Raw genomic sequence first — 20,445 nt, forward strand, 5'->3', positions numbered from 1 at the left:
TCTTAGTTTCTATGTAACTCAATCAGGACGTAGATGTAGATACGGATAGGGGTCAACCGGGTAACCAATCCCGGTGGCTGGATGACTCCTTCACCCTTAGATCGCAAGACTAAGGCAAACGAGGCGGAACCTCGGTGGCGTGATAGGCTGGTTCTCACCAGGGTCAGTCCTATCACAAAATTGGAGTTTCTAACCTCACTCTGCTTGGTAAGGCAGAGCCCTATGTTAGTCACATAGGCACCCCCCGGTTTCTTAGTGAAACTCATCAAGGTGAGGGTGGGCTAGCTTATAGCTATTCTATCACTCAGGGATCCAGAATGGAGCAACTGGGGGTGACGCGGAAGCCACCCGGGTGGGGCTGGTAAGAGATGATATCAAGCGGTCTAGAATAGAATCGAAAGCTCAAAAGGGAAGTGAAGGATCAGTTCCTCCCATGCAATGTGGCATGGCTCGCTCGTGACTCATTGAGGAAGGGGCACGGTTCGAGATTCTGTGAAGGACCCTAATGCTTAACATAAATAAGAGGACAAAGTCTTCCATTGAATGGCTGGTTTACAAACCTGGGCTCAGACGTAAGTCAGGAGAGGATTTAGCCTCTTGGTGGACTACAAGTTGAAGAGTTCATAATGTTGGGAAAAAAACGGATCTGCCATTCCTACTCCCCAGTTATGTCATCCCTGACCTATGATTCCATCCTAGTTTTCGCCGCCCATGGTTCCGAGAGACCCAATTTATACATAATGAGCACCTCACCCCTTTCTTTCCTTGTAGTTGGAGTTGGGCAAGATTTCACTTGTAAATGGATTGGCTTTAGATGCGAGATACGGCTCATAACCACTGCTTGTGAACAGCTTGACTCCTGCTTTCCCGGCTACAGTACAGATTGTGCCAAAGACAGCTCGCTCCTGCTCAAAAATCACACAATAAGCCAAGGCAAGGCGGCCAGTTCTAATCTAGCTATTTCAAAACAAATTCTCATCTCAGGAAGACAGATCGAACTATTACAGATAGAACAGATAGATTGGTGTAGGCTCTAAGCCAAGCCTATCTCGTGTGCTATAAAATAGACAACGTACTTTCCCGAGCCTTTCTCAAGCTATTATGTCTAGTCCCAGGTACAAAGAGGTGTATATATAGCGTTCTCCTTCCTGCCTCGACCCTTTCGGCTAAGAGGAAATCCGGAGCGACAAAAGCGATTCCGGTCTCCCCACCATTCATTTGAAAGGTATAAGGCACGCCATTCGGTCCTTTCTAAAGTAGTAGTGGTGGCTATCTCCCTATGAAGTCTGGGATCTATTCCAACTTTACTTAATGTAAATAGTTGATAAGATTCGTGAACCCTGTTGAGTCCACGGGAAGATCTTCTTGTTCGGATTGCTAGCTTAGCTGCCCTTTTGGATACTACAATTTTCTTTTCATTTTACAGTTTACATCCAGGCCAAGTCCTTTTCTGCCTGTGGGAAACCAAGCAATTGATTCTCCCTGTGTCAATGTTATGGGTCCAATTCTAACTCTTTCATTGCTCTCTCCAGAAGCTTCACTTGCGACCTTATGCTTTCTATCCTAAATAGAGAAAGAGGGAAATAGGTCAAATCAAAAGACGAGGCTGAGCGTTAGCGATGGGCTGGGTAACGAAGGGTGAGTGTAACGATGGTGCGAAGCAGAGAAGGAAAGTCAAGGGCTTTGTGGGCTAAGGGATCTCGATATGCCCCTTTAGATAAGAGTCAGTAGGCCTAGAAGGCTCCTATGCCAAAATAAAATGCTCTACATGACTAAAGTCAAGGCGAACGGCATTAGTACAGCTGTTAAGAAGACTCTCCGATGTTGACTTTGTAAACTAATAGGCCTTGGTAACCGGTAGGTTACTTTTGACATATAATTTCTAATGGAACTACCGTCTATTGTATAGGGCTACTATATTCATTTGTACTCGTCTACTAATGCCGGTCGGATTAGCTACATCGGATTGACTACTACCCTAGGATGATAGGACCAGTTGGAACGGCTTCTTCTGTTTCTACCTACACATCTCAGAGCTCATACACCTGCGCATCTCACTAGCGTATCTCCTCTCTGTCCCGTAAGCATTTAGGGTCTTACTCTCTCTTCTCGGTCAGTATATTCCCCTAATCTCTCTATCATTGGCATTGGCATTGGAATAGCCAACAATAATAGGTAATGAACTCCTTGGGATCGAAAGAGAACTTTTGCTTTGGTCTCGAGGAATTGTTGAGCGAGGCTGACTTTAGAGGTGTAAGCACCGCGAGTCTCAATCCAGTCAAATTCCTGTTCTATTACTGGCTCATAACTGAGCGAAAGGCATAATAGATTCTTGCTCTTCTTAGCCTTGCAAATGAGGCGGTTGATAGACCCTTCCTGTCCTAGTGGTATGGTTAACATAAACTTATGACTCTGAGGCTAGCTCTAGGACAAGCGGAGGTTCTTCTTTCTCCTCTGGGGTTAAGTCCAATACTAATGTGTATCTTTCTGCTTTATTCACTTCCTGAACAGTTTCTGTGCCCATTCTGGATTGAATACCTGTATATCTTGGTAAGATTAGGGTCAACGGTTTGTGCCTGTCTATTCCATCCATCCCTTCGTGGAGTTAGGGCGTGTGATGTGTCCTTTCCGATGCCCTCGGCCGCATTTCGGAATCAAAGAGTCATGGTGCTTTAGTTGTGGGTTAGCAGGGATAAGTTGGACTGCGCTAGTAGTTAGGGTGGTAAGATGAGCACCGCGATCGAAGGGCTCACTCTATGGAAGTCCTCTCCCACTTGAAAGCTAAATAAGGACACAAATAATTGTATTCCATTCTTAGCAGAGGTTCCTTCCATCTAATCCCTCGAAGTACTTCGCTCACCTTCGAAGAGTGAAATGATCATTCAAAGCAGACTAACTAAAGGCATAGGGCAAAGGAGCTTAGAAGGGTGAGGGTGGCGGAGGGAATAAGGTATGAAATCACTTAGATAGAAGCATGTTGGATGACGGCCCCTATCGCTAATCAGAGACTTAATGGCAACAATTATGGATTCATAAATTTGGAGAAATAAGGTAATAGAAGGCTAGCTATATGCTTAACACAGCTAGTTCGAAAACGAGCCATCGAAGTATCTAACTGCGCATTATAGCTAATCTGTCTGAGCCATCTCTTTTGAAGGTATGACACCTGCTAGGTTGACCGCGCCCCGAGGGAGACTATGGTAAGGTCGGATAGATCGAGTCTTTTGATACTCTTATTCTTAGGATTGGGCCCCTCAGTAATGAAAGCTATTGAAGAATGCCTCCCACCCGAAAGAGAAGAAGACATCGAGAAAACAGGGTGGCTCTCAAACTGAAACACATGTGGTAGGGTCTCTCTTTGTGAGCATACCAACCCGAGTTGGATCAATGAGGATGGTGTGATCTGACCTCTCAATCGTGGGTTTCCCCGTTCGAGGACTCCCTCGCCTTTGTCTTTCCTTTCGGCAGAGAAGAAGACGGAAAAACAGAAGGGGATATTTTTTTTTAAACTCCAAGGAGGATGGGCATGACAGAGTTTGGCAAGAATCATCCCTTCCTTTTTCAAAGACGACGAGCCGCCCACCTTCATTACCTAAGATGAAGAATTCTCACCCATGCTACGAGTCTGCGGTCAAGCGCAATCTGAGATCCCTCGTCGATAGACATGAACCAGGCGAGTCCGAATCCCTTTCTGTTTTGTCAGCTGATCTTACGAGCTTTCATAGAAAGCCTATATCTTATAGCGCGTACAAGAAGAAGTGGTGGACAATCTTCTCTGCGCTCTTTGACCTACCATAGATCCTTAGTGGTGGACCGATCGACCTCAAGCCCTATCGTCAAAGACAGACTCTTTTAGTGCAATGAGAGAGGTACTTTCAAAAAGTAAGTGGTAGGTTGTTCTCGTCAAGCAGTAAGGCGACAATCCAATCCTGAGCTTCGTCAATAGGCGTCCAATCCTGGGAAAAAAGTAGGGTAGAATCGCCGAGTCGTCTAGCCTAGTAAAAAGCAATAGCCCCTGCCTCAACTCCACAATCACAATCATTTGTAAAGTAAAAAAGGGTGGTTTGCTGGCTTGCTCGTGCAATCTACGATAAATTCGTTCATTCACATGTTTTATTTTATCTGTTTGACTCAGAAGGAGGAGAAGACGAAGCCGAAGATACAGAAAGAATCGTCTCCAGCGCACCGATGGGAGACGGGGCCCCCGCAAGGAAAAGTGCTGCTCTCATAACCGACTGTTTTTAATCTTTTTATGGATGTGTGATATATCTGATGTTCAATTCTGTCATAGGGGCTGCTGCACACTGATATAAATCAAATTGAATTACGTCATCCGAGTGAAAGACGATTCCACAGTTTGACCTGTCTATTAATGTCACGTCCCGCCTGTGCAGACTGACCTTTCTTTCATGACACTCTCGGCCATAAGCTGTATTATGTGTTTTCGCTAGGACCGACTTCTTTCGGGGCTACTCTCCTCCCGCTATAAATGTAATAATACATCGAGAGTCTAATCCCGTGGCCCCCTCCGGCCAAATCAGTTCATTTCGCTCTCAGCGACCGCTCTTCCTTCCTCTTCGGGTCCTCCTTGACTTATCTTTCTCCGGTCGTCCCCTCCGATCATGATCTACTTACTCCCTGTGATATAGCTTATGTTCAATAGGATCGAGACTACTCTAACAAACAATTGAAAATGAAAGGCAAGCAGGAATTGAACCCACTAATGGGCCAGCGCTTGGCGTTTACTCTAGCCCGTCTTTATAGGATAGACCTCTTTATTCAGTTGTCTTTCCCCTTACCTTATCAGTAGATCGGTGGAGGCCCGACCCTTGGTCCGACCTTGATGCCATAGTTTGGAGGGGGCTGAGCAGTGGGTTGGAAAGAAAGAGTTGTAGAAAGAGAGGAATCGAGATAAAGTGCACTTTCCCTTGATGTCAGTCTATTCCAACAAAGCACACAATAAGTGAGATGAGCCTGCCAGCTCCGCCTTGGCCCTATGCCTTTTGGCCAGCTCGTCTGGACTTGGCTTTGACCGGTCTGCCCCCCTCTTGCAAGGATTCGGCGCCTCCACTTGATGCTTTACGCCCACGCTTCGTTCAGGCAGCGCTACTCGGATATGTCTTGCCAATCGCCAAAGCAGTGCTACTTCCAGGATTTTTTTCGGCCAAGCTCGGGAACCTTCCCTTTAGTGAAAGGCTCTATCCCGGGACGAAGAGAAAGAGAGGGGGAAGGCCAAGTACGAGATCACAGGGATCGGGCTGGTGGAGCTTGACAAGAGCGATACAGGAAACCATACAATCGAAGGCTAGCAAGAAGAAGCAAAAAGATAGTCAAAGCTCAAGGGATTCATCACGAAGGCAAGTGCTCCAGCGGAAGCTATCAATTCAAAGGGAAGACCGGGTAGTGGTAGTTAACCGGGGGAGGGAGCAGCTCATCCGTCAGGATGGGATCCCTCTACTTCACGTTTTTGGCTTATCTTTTTCTTGCGTTGACGCTTCCAAAGCGGCTCCGTCTCCGCCTCCGCCTTCTGCGCTCCCAGTTGGGTATCTCCGAGGACTTGAGCTAAGGGATTGTTTACTGAACGTCCCATACTTGACCTATCGCTCCATTCGGTGAAGTACCCCCTTACATTTCTTTATCTTTCTAGAGGTAAGAGGAATCAACCCGAAATGCGTGAACCAGTGCCCTTTTCTAAGACTCTTCTATATTAAATCTATTACAGGATTCAATCCTTCACACTTATGCGTGGTTGGAACATTTTTAGGTCATTAGTGGTTGATTGGATCAAACTTCCAATTATTGAGAGAGAGAGATAAGGTCTGATTCTAAGTCAGAGTTCGAACTGGTGCTTACACCGAAGCCCTTGCCCTTGCCAACAAGTGACGAACTACAAGTAAAGATAGAGTCCCCATAAAAATGAAGATGAGATTCGCTTTAGCTGGGTCTTGCAGACGGGAAGACATACCAGCATGCGGAAGAGGTAGAGGGACTGGCTTACTAGGTCGAAGCGACAAGCCTTAGTCAAAGAGTCTGTTTTGATCTGAACCTCGATCTCTATAGTTTACTTACTCATCACAATACAAAAGAAAAATATCCTATATAAATAAATAATAACTATTCGTAACAACATCCGGGGACCACATCATTTATGTACGCTCTCGGCCAAGAAGGGCAACTACCTATCGCAAGATACCTCAAGCGAGGGGTAGGTGGTAGCTTGGCTTAGCCTTACCCCAACCCGTACCGAACTTCAGTCTCATTTTTGCAGGGTCCGGGTAGGTGCAGGAAGTCGGAGAGAGAAGTACTGATTTATATAGGGCGCAGGTCCTCGTAGAATTGGTTTGCTTTCGCGGCAGCAGCGTGAAGGGATATTACCTTATTAATTAAATTAAGAGCAATTTCTCCCCTTCTTTCATATAGCCTACCAGGACTATAAAAACCTATGCCTCTCTAACCGACATTTGTCCTTCAGTCCTTCGGGGAGGCCAGTTGTTCGTCTTGGAGAGAGCGCTCGACCGTCGCCATGCTTCTTAGACTGAGTCAACGCGCCTATTTACTGTGCGCCTATCTGTTATCTAGGAACCTGAGATTCGGCTTTCACATTTATTTATAACTTTCGCTTCTGAGGTAGAAAAATCTTCCATCTGGATTTTTGACGGCAATGACTAAGTATAGTCCCATTCTTCAACATTCGGAATGGCGATCTTGGCCCGACCCTCTTTCTTATAAGGTACTTTTGCTACAGCAGAGGGCAGTTGCCAAGAGTGGAGTTCACGTGTCCCAAAGGGAAGAGCTCTTGAGCTCCCTCTCCCTCTATTTTAAGACAGACTTTGAGTTTGAGCGGGGAGGGCGAGATGACAAGGGAATCGGCCAAAGGCATCTATCATCTCATCGGAGAAGCGGTCCTAATCTAATAAAGGGTTGCCTTGCCTTACCAAAAGGAGTGAAATGTAAATGGCAATCCCCGGTGCCAAGAAAGTAACCTTTATACTGCTCAATCTAATCCTGCCTAGCATATGCTGGCGTGGCAACAAAGGCCCTATTCTCATATTCTAGCTATGCTTGGAGCTTGCAAAAAGCCCAACCCGCACATTGCTCTATGAACTGCACCTGCCTTCGGTCTTAGTTCGTAATGACAAAACTTCTTCTTTGAAGGAAGAAAGCTTTGGGACTGATTCAGTGACTTCAGCACCAGCAGCGGATAGGACCAGAGCTTCTATTTACTCAACAGCTCTTACTGTAACAGAAAAGACTGGCACCTGTTGGTTATTCAACAGCAGATAGGCTTAGAGCCAGTAGTTGCCCTTGGATTATTCAAATGTCATTGCAGATGATCTTCTCGGGCACTGATATCCCCCAAAGCAAGGGTCCGAAGGATAGAAAGTACTGCTTATTCTAATTCGTATCTTAAGTCTTTCCAGTTCCTATTCAAGTGAACGGGGCATCTTTGCATTCCTCCTGGCTACACGAATAGGAAAAGTTTCAGTTGTTATCGGAGCAGGTAATCTCTCCTGCCCTGCTTGTTGAGACTCGTCTCCATCCTATCTGCTCTTGTGCTAATGTTGAAAATCTGATTCTAATGGGATAAAAATATAATAAAGAAATAGGATGCTTAAGCCAATAAGATAGATAAAGCATACCCCTACTACTCGTAAAAAACTATGTCACTTCCTTCCCCAGCGTTTAGTGGAACGTGAGGCAATCTCGCCTCTATGCTATAGGCAGTGGAGACCTGCTCTTATACGGAGTATAAGTAAGGTTCTCCTCCGGTAGTCAAAAGAGAAGTCTGAGTTCCCCTCTCTTTCGTCGGTTAAGTGCTGGATGGGGAATGCATAGGTCGGCTATGTCCCTGGACCTCCTGGCTTCCCTGTCACGTCCGAACGTAATCAGAGAAGACCTGCCCAAGCACCACCTTGTGATCATAAAGATTAATATCCAATACAATCACAGGAAAGAGTACCTTAAAAAAAACCTTATCGTATCCGGGTCGTACGCCTGGAACAGTCGTACAATTTCGGCGATTCAAAAAAAAGGAGTATATCCCTCTCCCTTAGTGTCTTTCCACTTCCCTCGTTCAGGAACAAACCCTTCGCCTAAATCTTTTTAATCCCGGCCTGGTTTTTCCCCACTAACCAATTACGTTACGACCACTGAACAAACTTGGTTGACGAACATGGTTTATGCGCCGCTAATGTAGCGGCTTGTCGAGCATTTGACAAACTCACACCATCCATTTCAAATAGGACTTGTCCCGTGGACACACGAGCAATCCAACCCGTAGGATTTCCTTTTCCTCTTCCCATTCTGACTTCTGTAGGTTTCCCGGTAATAGGGATATCTGCGAAAACTCTTACCCATATCTTACCATTTTTTCGGAATTGTCCGCTCATAGCACGATGGAAGTGTCCGATTATAGCCCGACGCGCTGCTTCAATGGCTCGATATGAAAGACGCCCAGCTCTACAACTTTGAGTGCCATATCTTCCAAAACCAAGTTTTGTTCCGTCTGGTTTGCAACCCCTACTACATCTGCCTTTACGATATTTACTAAATTTCGTACGTTTCGGATATAGCACGTCCCCTTTTTTTTTTACTATATGAAATCCACACTTTGACACCTGAGATTCCGTAACGAGTAGATACTTCCGCAGAAGCATAATCGATTTTCTGGTTAAATACATTACGAGATGTTTTTCCATACTTTCCGCATTCAGTTCTAGCTATTTCTGCGCCTTCTGATCGACCTGAACAACATATACGGATCCCCTCAACCCCTTTTTTCATTACTAATGGAATATCCTTCACTATTCTACTAAAAATGGAACGAAATGATCTTGTTTTCTTTCTCAGTTGAAAAGAAATGTCTTGAGCAATCGGAGAAGCACTTTGATAAACAGATTTGATCTTGACCGACTCAATTAAGGTATTCGTGTTTGTTCTATTAGACAACAAAGATCGCATTTTTTTCACTTCGTTCAAATAAGAGTTGTACCCGTACGGAATTCTTCTGTTTCTCAGTATGATCTCTATCATCATCTCTATTCCCTTTATCCATTCTCCTATCCTACCTAGGTCTATGAATTTATCTATCAATTCCATTACCTTATCCTTACCCATGAGGTTCCAACATTTGATCCTTAATTGACCTAGGAGTGGTTCCCGGGCATCCTCAAAAGAAAGGTGATTATAAAAACCAACTCTATCCCTTGGAAAGAAAAAGGTAGCACCGAAGAAAGGAAAGAGCGAGATGGTTGTTTTTGTTGTTCCCGCGAAGCGAAGATCATTCGCCAAGCGAATGAAGTGGGTCAACCTCTTTTTGGCTTCGGCCAAACACTTTTTCTCGCTGGTCGAGCTTTCTACAAAAAAAGCGATGCGAGAACGTATTCTCTTATCTAAGCCTCTTCCCTGTTTCGCTCCCCCCATCGTTGATGGTTCAGCCACGCCCGGTGCCACGAAATGATTTAGAACTACGACGGGGTCGAAATGCATTTGGTTCTTTCTATTCAATAAGTATTGCATGACCGAATAATTCAAGGAGGGGCGCACTGCAGGGAGGGTCCTTTTAAATAGATGACTCGTCGGGCCGTCGGAGCGGGACTTCTTGGGGAAAAATAACTTAAATAACTTCCTTTTTTTGAAGGAGTCGTCATTTTCTATCAGGAACGCTATGTCATTTACAACCCCGGCGTATTTCGGATGCTTGAAGGCCCCGCTGACCCGAAGTGATTTAGAAAGATTCTTCTTTATCGATGGTGATCGGTCATGGTATCCATAGCGTTGCTTCTTTTTCGGCCAAATCCGAATTTCGTTTTGCTTCTCCCGGTCGTCGAGCCTGATCGACTCGACTCTTTTCCCTGCCCTCCGGCCTCTCACTTCGTTTCGTTCTTCTTCTGTATTGTCGCTGGAATGAAGACACCCGATCGGCCCGACTTTCCCAAATGCCCACCACCGGCCCTTCTCCTTTCCGGGTCTGGATTTTTTGCGTCGTTTCAGTCGTCGTGGTCGACGGGGAAGAAAGAAATGAATGAATGTTCTTTTGGGAAAATGTATAAGAATACACCTACCGAGACGAAAGCCAAAGGTTAGTCTCGCAGGTGGACGTATCGAACCGAAATAAGATCTCAGATTGACATCTTGATACACTAATTTACCATAATAATAAATAGAGTCAATGGTGACTCCGCCGTGGGAATAGCCGCTTATTTATTGCTTTCAAGAGGGGCTTCCATTCACCTACGCAGACTAAAAGTGCTCTCCGAACCGTGCTGGATAGTCACCCATCACACGGCTCTCAAACCCAACCTGTGGTGAATCCCGGGAGACAAAGTCAAAGCGCTTGATCCTTTGCCCCATACTTTGAGATGCTTCTCCCCGCCGATCAAGCAGCGACGCTGCTCGTGATAGGCTTAGCTTTAAGCCGCTATCGTTCGGTTCGAATAAGTCAAGCCTAAACTTATTGAAAACGAAAGCGCTAACGCTATAATAATTATTAAAATAGCAACCTTTCGCCTTATAAAACAAAACAAGTTTACTTACTAAAAAAAGAAAGCGGCAACAAGCACCTTCTTTCTCAAAGTCAAGTTTCTCGCTTCTTGCTTTAGAAAGATTGCAGCGTTAGCGCTTCTTGACTAATAACATCATAGAAAGTCAAGGCTCCTCTCCTTTTCTACGAATCTACAACTCTCTTTACTGAGCGAGACTCCATCCATATCCCTACAAGTGGTTATATTCAAAATTTTCCATTTTCTCATTTGTTTGACAGCCTAAACTAGGCTCCATTTTAGATAGGTTTTCGGTCTTAATAAAAAAAATAGGTCAGGGGCGCGTCGGAACGGTCGGTGGCTGCTTAGTCTCATCCGAGAGTCTAATCTCTTTGTACTGCTTTTTTCTTTTTCAAATTAAAAAGAAGGGGGTCGATTTAGGCTCCTTCCCTTCCACTGCATAGCTGCGCTAGCAGGTACTATGAGCCCTCTGTCCCACGCATCTAACCAGCTCGCGTGGTTCACCGGTTCCACCGAAAACTCTCATTTGTTGAAGCGGAGCATAGTGCGCTTTAGGCGCCGAGCGAGAAAGGTCTCTTTCTTCTTTCGTTTCGGTTTATTCACTGATCTGAAACTTAGCACTTGTTTTCTTATTGATTCCAGGGGCGGCGGCGTTCTTGAATGAAGTCTATCCGAACCGAATTAGCACTTCTCAGATCAGGCTAGGCCTCTCCAGCGGAGCTGGGCGCCGGGGCCCTGGATGCGCTAGCGATCGGCACATAGGGGGTGGTTGCCCGGGTTTCTCGGCCTGGTATCCTGCACCTCGCGTTCATGATATCTACATTCAACTGTGCCCCGGAGACACGGTCGAAGCACGCCCAGTGTGCTTCTTTCACGACATGCTCTGGTCCCGGGTGTCTTCCAGTGGTCTTCTAGCGTTAGAAGAAGTCGTGTCCGTCCCGGACATCTGCAACGTCCTCCCAAGCTTTTTTATTCAACATATATAGGACAAACTGAAGGAAAAGACTGACCCATTCGGTGACTTTCGCGGTCGCCCTCACTGAACCGACTTGAATCTGAACTACGATTCAGATCGAGTCTTACCGAAATCGGATTTCCTTTTCGTGCCATATGCGCACTTTATTTACTTTTTTTCCCCTTTTTTCTTCCCGGTTTAATATTTGTTCTCGAAAGTCTTCGTTTCCGTGTAGAAGCAAACTCTCCAAATTGTTGACCAAGCAAGGTCGCACTGAGACTGTGAGAACACTAACGGAACACTCTCTTACCCCCACTGACCAGCTAGTCTGAACTGACGACCGGCCCGCAAGCAACTATATTTTATTTTCTTAGCTGCTCTGGATTCGATTCTAGATGCTACTTACATATGATGTTTTCTTTCACAAGGTAGCGCATCTAGATAGCATAGCTGAAAGCGGACAAAAAAAGCTGTTCCCATAGCGTTACCTTAGCCTCTTTCTCGATCTACATTTATATATGATAATATAACTAGTGGACAGCGAACAAAAAGATGCCACACTAAGAAAGCAATCCAATCAGGAACAAGGTAGTTAGGGACATGCGGACTAACTGCTCTGACATTCCTGTTTTTTGAAATGAATCTTCGGACCTTCTGCCAGCGCTAACACCATCCGAGCTTGCACTGCCGCTCGAAGATAGATGCCTGTGAGACCCCCTCCAGTTCTGTAATTCGAAGGAGGTTCTGAGAATTCAAACCCCTCGTCACCTACTAGTGAGCCGGAAAGCTGAGGGACGCCTCTCGTTCCTCTTCTCCCATTTGACAACCGTATCTCAGAATGTTCGGATGATTCTCTGGAACTAATATATGCTTTCTTTTTTTCTAAAGAATGGGGATATATCGTTGGGAAAAAGCAGAAGAAAAGGATTTCACGGGCAGAAGAAGGGAAGGAAGTTCGGAAAAGCAGACGGGACTATTCCTTTCTATTACGATCTCGGCACCACCTTCCTTACCCCCTACGATAAATTTACCCCTTTTTTGAAGAGGAAAGCTCCCAGGTTCCGCATCTTAAAAAAGTGCATAACCAGATTGGAAGCACTGAAGTTAATTCGCAATGGGCCAACTCACCCAGCCATGATGCGCATGACAGAAGAGAGCGAGCACAAAATGGAGTTTCCATCTTGGATGAGGCTCACGTCCGGAAAGAATCTTTTTCAAGACTTTCTCCCCTATGTTGAACTTTCTCTATATTACATTACCTGATTTTGGAATGCACGGGAATTTTCTGGTAGACTTGGACATGTTCCATGGCGCGAAGTCTCTTCTCATCTAATAGCTCTAATTGTGGGGATATCTAAAAAAATATGCTCTCTCTCATCCACATCAAAATCTTTGTCAAGCTGGACCCTGATGAGGGATGGGAATGGCTGAATACGTCTGCCCGTACGCAAGTAAGCAACTGGCCAACAATTGTATCGAGCTACATGCCCTTCTCATAAGATGTTGTAAGCTACGGGCCATAAAATCTCCGACGAAGCTTAAAGCAGGCATCAAGAGCTAAGAAGCAGGCCAACAAGTGGATTGAATCTTTTCCAGTCTATTTTATGGCGGATTACCCTCGAAACAAAGGATTTTGATATTCTGCTTTTGACAAGATAAGTGGACAGATGAGTTGAATAATACAAGGACAGATAAGCTAGGCGAGGTTCCCCCGCAAGCAACTCCCCTTTCCCACTCTCCTTTGGCTGGATCCCTACACTGGCTTGGGACTGGCTCATATCTAACTCAGTGGAAGGCAGGAAGTAGTGGATTCTATAGACTTAATTAATTAAACGTCGGAAAGGTGACCCTGTGCCGTTAGTCTTTTATAAAGAAAGAAATATTCAAGCTAGGCTAGTAAGAGAAGGAATACAGGTAAGAAGTCGAGAAGTCAACAAACTTATAGTGCTTTCCACACCCCGCCCCGTAGAGGGAAATTAACCTGTGAATGCGGTGCGGGCCACTGCTCTCCCTTTCACTCGAAACAAGAGTTCCGTGCCAAGCATAAAGATTGAATCAATAAGACCGTATTCTAATCCTAGAAATGCCATAACTCTCTTTCTGTTCTGAATGTCTCGACTTTCTTTCTCAAAAAACCGGACAGGGGTGCGAAAATAGCAAGAATTAAATGAATAGGCTCTTGTCAATAGGTTGTTTGGCAGCTTTACGCGAATCCACACTAGCTAACTTTACACAGAAGGACCACCACCATTGATACATTGATAGTGGATTAAGTGGCAAACCTATACAATGCCCAAGTGCGGAGATACTTAAGTAAGGGTATCCTATTGCTAAACATCCGGCTACCCATAGTTTGAAGGGAAGAAGCCCATGTCTGGAGCTATGCCACTGTAGAATCATTAATATTCGCGGAAACTTTGAATATTATCACAACAACCAGAAGCCATATCTTTCGAAGGAAATGAAACTGAGAATGATATATATATAATGAAATAAAGAAATATAGAATTCGAAAAAGCTAGAGCTGGGTATAAAGGCTTACGACCTGGAGATTCTTAGCTTGTTAGACACAATGTTACTAGCTATTCAGTGGATTCCTAGCCCTTGACTCATGGTAGAGAACACCAAAGGGTACTGCTCGCTTTGTTTCTCTTTATGTGGGGACGAGAACAAACTTACTATAAATCTGCAGAATCCACTACCCGCTCCTGCTTCTTGGTCACCAGAATCAACAGTCTCTACCTGTGCTCTAGCTTCGGGTTCACCTAGGTGGGAAACTAGCTCTCTTTATGTGTAGATATGGCTGGCTGGTGAAACTGTTGGACGAACAGGACTCGTCTTTAATGCGGGCTTTATCCATACCACAGGGATTCTAGAAGTTGACTCTTATTTAACGAAAGTCTTGAGAGCGATGGACGCAATACAAGAGTCCTTCCTTTTTAATTTAAACCTTGAGGGCGAGTTAGAAAGTCAATCAAAAAAGCGATAGGGAAAGGGTCCCCCACCTATAAAGAAGCCTATCCCCTCGCTTGATAAGACTTCCAACGATAGAACGAATTGAAAGCTAGGACGGATTAGAACGATTAGAATCCGGAATGCTTACCGAAGCGAAATGTTAACTACTTGAATAAGAAGACCGGTGGGATTGAAAGAAGTACCAAAGGCCGATGAAACTCTCTCAAATGGGCTGCTTCCTTGTTCTATCAAACAAGCTTGTAAACTCCTTCGCCCACCGTCTTATCTAGAAAGCCAATAGCAAGACGCTAGCAAGCCCACCTCTAATCCAGCAAGCATGTGAAGGTGGGAATAGATTCAAGCGATCGGGCGGCGGCGAATGCTCGGCTTGGTGCTGAGTTCTGACCGGTGCCTGCTCGGCTGCATGGCATTGACCCTGTTGGGGGCCTTACTATACTCCTTAATTAAGGGGAGAAGTCAAAGGAAGATAGATCATCTGATCTTTCAGCGGTCCCCGGCCGTCAGTATCATGTCCCCGCGTCTCAGCATCTAGAAGAATAGCTAGGCATCAGTTTGAGTTCGAGATCGAGACCCAGAAGTAGAGATAGAGGCAAAGGTTGCAGCAGAAGATTGGACTGGAACCCGAGAAGGACAAAAACAAGATCTCTTAGGTGGAAGTTACTGACGATCGGGCTTCAAGCAGCTAAAGCACCTGAACTCCTGAGCTTGCTTGGGTGAGTGGTGGGATGATAAATGGACTGGTCGACCCTCTCCAAATTTTCCTGTGAATAAAGCCCTTCTTTAAAGAGCCATTTCGGTAGGTTTTAAATTTAGTCATTAGAGGAAAGGAATAGCAGACCGTGGAAAGCAAGCTACTCTCTCTAAACTAAATGGAAAAAGAGCTTATCTTATAGCAGCTCTCTCAGGGAAGCTTCCTTCGGGATTAACTGGGTAGAGGTGAATCAGCTTTCTTTCCTTAGGAGGACGTTTTTATTGATTTTGATTGAGGCTGCCTTCGCACAACCGGCACAGGGTATTCATAGCTGCTGGTCTCGACCGGTTCACTAGAATGGTTGGAGCAACTGGAGCTCCTACTATCCCTAGAAGCTGATGTTGGTTGTTGGCTAGGCTCAACTTGAACCACCGGGCTTACCCATTTTTAGATCATGCCTCCGTAGTTTTTGGTATTTAAGCCTTCCATTTCTCTGCGACTTCTGGAACGGATGGGACTTTTCCCTCTCCAACTGGACTAGAATAAAGGAGGGTCGGCCCGGCCTGTGATCGTAGTCCGATAGCTATTCCTGCCCCAACTTAACCAATGGGGTCCGGTAGTCAGGGGTAAGAATGAACAGAAGGCTACTAACCAATCTATCTTTGAAACCAGATGCCATAAGGAGTAAAAGAAAGTAAGGGCCAGAGGGAATGCAAAGAATGGAAGGGGAGGACTGAAAGAAAGCAGCAACATACGGGAAATTGAAATCCACTCTATCAATGATAGAATTCAGAATAACCATAGTGAAATGTTACAAGAAGATCTACCACTTCAACAGTTCTACAATAAGGAAGAACAAATGATTTACAAAGGGAAGCGAGTCCACCCGGGTACGGCTTTGAAGCGATCGAAAGACCATAGGAAACGAAAGATTCTGTAGTGTGGTCACAAAGAGCTTCTTTTTGCTCTGTTCCCGGGGCATGCTCTTAAAGATAGGTGTCAGGCTAGCTGTCATAAGCCAATGTCTGGAAATTCATATATACAAATTTTCACACGTAGTGGCACCCCATTTCATTGGTCTTGTTCTTGCACCAGGAGCCCTTGAAACTCTATTAAAAAAAGAACCCCGGCCCTTCTTCAAGGCTGGTGTCCCGTGTTCGAATAAATCGCTAAATGCGCTTAACACACATTCTTTGGACTCACCCCCTATAGTTGGCCCTCTAAACACCATGTGTTAAGCATACGACGACAGAGACGAGGAACTGTCTTTTGAGGATAGAAAACGACTTTTCAACGAACTCGTGTAAAGGCTCTAAAACAAAGGAGCTATCCTTTGGAGACAGACAAAAGCAGAGGCTGGCTTAGTAATTATCACCTGGATCAACAGAAAAAGCAACTGAAACTCGATCGATGGAAGTTGCTTCCCTCTTCTCTTGGTCCAGCCCATCCAATTGAAGTACCAGTCCCAGGGTTTAGAGTATAAGTGCTTTGAGTGTCATCTCATCTGCCCTCCTCTAATCTTCTGTCTCTTCGAGCTGTACCAAAAAAATAAGTTTCAGGGAAGAAATTCCAATGACTGGTTCTTGTGATATTACTTATTATTACTTAACGAGTGACTTACTCAATAGATCATCTAGAGTCAAGAATAGAATGCTTATTACCTTAAGTATTTGTAGTTAAGATAGTCTAAGATTTCAAGAGCCAGGGATAGTAGGACTAAAGCAAGCAAGGTCTAAAAGGCAAGGTCAAGAAAAAGCGGGTGCGCGAGCACCAGTTATTTAGTAAAGTACAGGGGAAAGAATGATCGTTAGCCGCCCCACGTAAATAGGTAGGGCTTAGACCTCTCGGCAGCGAGAAGCACTCAAAATGGCTCAAGAAGGCGGGAAATAGTTAAGGAAAAAGTACCCGATTGAATCAGCTCTGTTGAGAAGAATCCCATGCTTGACCCCACCAGGTAAGGAAACTTGACTAGACTGACATTTTCGAAAGCCACTCCAATTGGCTCGGCTGCACCGACAGCAAAGCACTTAGCAGTTGCTTATTAGAAAAGAGCAATTTAAAAAAAGGAGCGGGAAAGAGGCCCACGTCCTGCCAGAGGGTTATACCATGGGGACAGCATAATTATAAGGATATAGCACTTCTATTATATAATAAGGAGATTACTAAAATAAAAATCTCCTAAATAACTTGTAACTTGATGGCACTTGTTCGGCTGCTCCTGGCACGAAAAATTATTATCTAAGCACTTTTTTCTTCAACTGGCCTACCAAAGAAGGCAACTAGCCTGGCAAACAAAAAGAATAAACTTCAACTGGATTGACCTTGTCTGAGGGGTCTCCTAAGCTAAGACAGGCTTTTTCACTGGACGGCTCGAGAGGAAGAAAGAGGTATTTCAGCTGTCTATCCTTTGCCAACGTCAAGGTAGACTGATGGGGAATACTAGACAGGAGATAGAGTACAGGGGACTGAGGGAAAGTACAAGCTGGCAGTAAAGACTCGGCTGTCCAAATTTGCTTGAAAGACTTCATTGGAAATAAACCTGGAAACATCCTTGGGTAAGGTATAACCAAGAAAACCACCTGGCACGACAGACATCAAAACAAAAGAAATTTGAACTTCAACTGCAACTAAAACCCCCAGTATTATTATAGCTATTGAAGCTGCAACTAGCTCGCTTGCCCTAAACGGATTATCGGAGAAACGAAGTAAAAGAGACTCCTACTATCCGGAGACTGATATACTGTCTTGCCTCACTGGGAACTTCAAGCATTATATATTCTAGGATAAAGCAGGATTGCTACCAGAGAGAGGAATGACTATAGGCACGGAACTGAGAATCTATCTCTAAGTAGTTTAATAAGCCCTTTCTTTGCCCCTTGGTTCGCTAGCTTACTAGCCTTCCCTCCCGACTAAGATTTTGAGTTACCTGTCTATCAGAAAAATTACCCAGTATTGCTAGTTTTCTATCTTTCCTTATCAAGTTTTATGGCTGGTCTTCCCTGCAGTTTTTTCTCATGTACTGCGTAGGGCCTCTCGGCTCCGTTCAGCTTCCTGCTCTCATAAGCAAGCAACTGGATGGCCCTCAACAGCCACAAGTGCCATGAGTCTCCTGTCTCCTCTCTTGGAAGGCGAACTTCTGCCCACCCTTTCTTTGAACCTTGTCAATGATCGAACTTAAAGATATGAACTGAGTGCCATTTGATGAGTAACTGAGAACAAGGGAGAGGGATATGGAAAGGATGAAGTAATGAAAGACGAAGTCATTGCTAGTAGTAAGGACTTGTCACGATCCATTGGTTCATATAAAATCCATGTCCTAGGTGTATCAAAAAACATTCTTTTCGCTAAGCGTATATAATAAAATAGAGTGAAAGGTCCACCCCGAAAGGGGGTACTAACTAACAGCTGAGTCCTCTCCGAACCGCAGGAGATAGTTGCCCATCATACGGCTCACCAACTTCACTTGCCTCTATGGGAGACTCGCTCCGGGCAGGTTCGGATTACAATACACGGCTCTACGAAGGAAGGGGTTGGTGGGTTAGGAACGTTTTCAATATGATTCTTTTTCCGTATTTGTTCGATGAGAAATGCAAGACGAAAAAGGAACCCATCTTTTCGACTGGGAAATGCGAGTCTGTTTTGTCCACTTTCTCCATCCCTCTCTATCAAAATGATCCAACAAAAAGGAAGGCGAGCTTGTTATTCTCGTGTTCGATCTCTGCCCCGCTCGTTGTCACCTATGTTGAAGAAAGGTTTGGAACCCTGTAGAGAATGAGGAGGGGCCAAGGATCTTCCTCTCAACAGTGCTTCTCGGGGCTCCACTCTCCCCCCCTGAATAAGGCCCCGTTAGCCTGGGCGAGGGGATAGGGAATAAGGATGGAAGCCCCCTTAACTCTGCCAAGGACTGGACAGGAGCTCTGTAAATGTGTAGAGCCGAGTGTAGTGTGGTGTAGTAGTAGGCACTTCTAGGCCCCTTCCCGGCTACTGGACCACTCCAGTGCTTTGGGTACTACGGACCCTCTGCCATCCATTGCAGCAGAGCCGTTTCATGAGCGGGGGGGGGCTAAGCGCAGTTCTTTGAATCAAACGTTGAATGAAATCGATTCTTTTTTAGATATAAAAATCTAAATCGGATAGGATAGATGGATGGATCTATCTTTCTATTAATATATATATGACTAAAAAAAATGGATTTCTATAGTTAAGTAGCGTAGCGCCCCAAATCCTTGATTTTGCCAGGAAAGACTGCACTGCTTTGGGCCCAGGAAGCGAAGGGAATGAGCTCGGCTGCTTATCCTCCACACTGATTTTTCTCCGTGCCCGTTTCGCATGCGCTTCGCGCGCCATTGGCGCTTTGCTCTCCTCTTATTCTTCATTGGACGGTTCGGATGGACTTCGCCGTTCTTTCCCAACTAAAATAGAAAAGGCTGTATCACATCGAGATGTCGATTCGTTTTCCGCCCCCAATGAGATGGGGAATTTGTAACCCCCTCTTTTGACTTTCGTTTGGACCCTTCATCTTTCTGAATGGAGGCCCGGCTCGCGTCGTTCCAACAACCGGCGGGGAGCACCTCAGTATACGATCGCGCGCAGTAACTGGGAGTCCTTTTTTTTACACCTAAGGCTTCCATTCACCAAACCAAGGTTCATCTCGTGTAGTGATTGTGGACTCGTACAAGGATATTGAGTAGACGGTTGATGTTTCAGACTCGACCCTATCTTTCGTAGCATGCATTCCCATCGGTGTCGCAACGGATTCGGTAAGCTACGTGTCCGGTGCACGGAGAACAGCCTTCGGTCCCCCAAACTGACTTACTCGTGGCAACCTTCCGGCCGCCCAACAACCTATAACGCTAGTCACTACTCCCACTGGGGCTAGGAAGTAAGCCCCACAACCCAAAGCGGCGAAGAACAAATAGAATTTGCTACAAAAGCCGGCTAACGGGGGTATTCCTACGTATGAGAACATAGTAATGGAGAAGGTAATAGCCGAAATAGGATTCGTTTTGGCTAGAGCGCCCAAATCTGCTATATATTTGACACGGGTTTGCCGTAATGCTAAAACTATGGCGAATGCATCTATCGTCATTAATGCATAAATTAAGATACCAATTAGTAGTGATTGAATTCCTTCTATGGTTCCACATGAGAAACCAGTACGAATATAACCTACATGTCCAATTGAACTATGAGCTAGAGGTCTTTTGACTTTCGTTTGGGCCATGGCGGCCAGTGCTCCTAAAATCATAGAAGCAATGCTGCAGAAACAGAAGATTTGTTGCAATGTAGCTCCATAGGAACCATAAATAGAAACACGTGAA

At 45.2% G+C, this 20,445-nt stretch overlaps 8 protein-coding genes; 4 read left to right on the top strand and 4 right to left on the bottom strand.

Annotated features, from left to right (window-relative positions):
• The first annotated feature begins 626 nt into the window (after nucleotides 1–626).
• Nucleotides 627–1,037, top strand: orf136 (hypothetical protein). The gene has a single exon. It carries the CDS (start codon nucleotides 627–629, stop codon nucleotides 1,035–1,037), a length of 411 nt encoding a protein of 136 aa, YP_009532856.1.
• Nucleotides 1,038–2,088: 1,051 nt separating this feature from the next.
• Nucleotides 2,089–2,400, bottom strand: orf103 (hypothetical protein). Its single transcript has one exon. The coding sequence runs from the start codon at nucleotides 2,398–2,400 to the stop codon at nucleotides 2,089–2,091; it is 312 nt and encodes a 103-aa protein (YP_009532857.1).
• Nucleotides 2,401–3,169: 769 nt separating this feature from the next.
• Nucleotides 3,170–3,589, bottom strand: orf139 (hypothetical protein). Its single transcript has one exon. It carries the CDS (start codon nucleotides 3,587–3,589, stop codon nucleotides 3,170–3,172), a length of 420 nt encoding a protein of 139 aa, YP_009532858.1.
• A 1,379-nt stretch (nucleotides 3,590–4,968) lies between these two features.
• Nucleotides 4,969–5,616, top strand: orf215 (hypothetical protein). The gene has a single exon. The coding sequence runs from the start codon at nucleotides 4,969–4,971 to the stop codon at nucleotides 5,614–5,616; it is 648 nt and encodes a 215-aa protein (YP_009532859.1).
• Nucleotides 5,617–6,661: 1,045 nt separating this feature from the next.
• orf106 (hypothetical protein) lies at nucleotides 6,662–6,982 on the top strand. Its single transcript has one exon. The coding sequence runs from the start codon at nucleotides 6,662–6,664 to the stop codon at nucleotides 6,980–6,982; it is 321 nt and encodes a 106-aa protein (YP_009532860.1).
• A 1,159-nt stretch (nucleotides 6,983–8,141) lies between these two features.
• rpl16 (ribosomal protein L16) lies at nucleotides 8,142–8,657 on the bottom strand. The gene has a single exon. The coding sequence runs from the start codon at nucleotides 8,655–8,657 to the stop codon at nucleotides 8,142–8,144; it is 516 nt and encodes a 171-aa protein (YP_009532861.1).
• Nucleotides 8,548–11,612, bottom strand: rps3 (ribosomal protein S3). One transcript has 2 exons: nucleotides 11,539–11,612; nucleotides 8,548–10,162 (listed from the first exon to the last, which is right to left on the bottom strand). Exons 1-2 carry the CDS (start codon nucleotides 11,610–11,612, stop codon nucleotides 8,548–8,550), a joined length of 1,689 nt encoding a protein of 562 aa, YP_009532862.1.
• Nucleotides 11,613–12,324: 712 nt separating this feature from the next.
• On the top strand, nucleotides 12,325–12,720 carry orf131 (hypothetical protein). Its single transcript has one exon. The coding sequence runs from the start codon at nucleotides 12,325–12,327 to the stop codon at nucleotides 12,718–12,720; it is 396 nt and encodes a 131-aa protein (YP_009532863.1).
• Nucleotides 12,721–20,445: the final 7,725 nt, after the last annotated feature.

Source organism: Glycine soja, mitochondrion, assembly GCF_004193775.1.
Source record: "Glycine soja mitochondrion, complete genome".
Lineage (NCBI taxonomy): Eukaryota > Viridiplantae > Streptophyta > Magnoliopsida > Fabales > Fabaceae > Glycine > Glycine soja.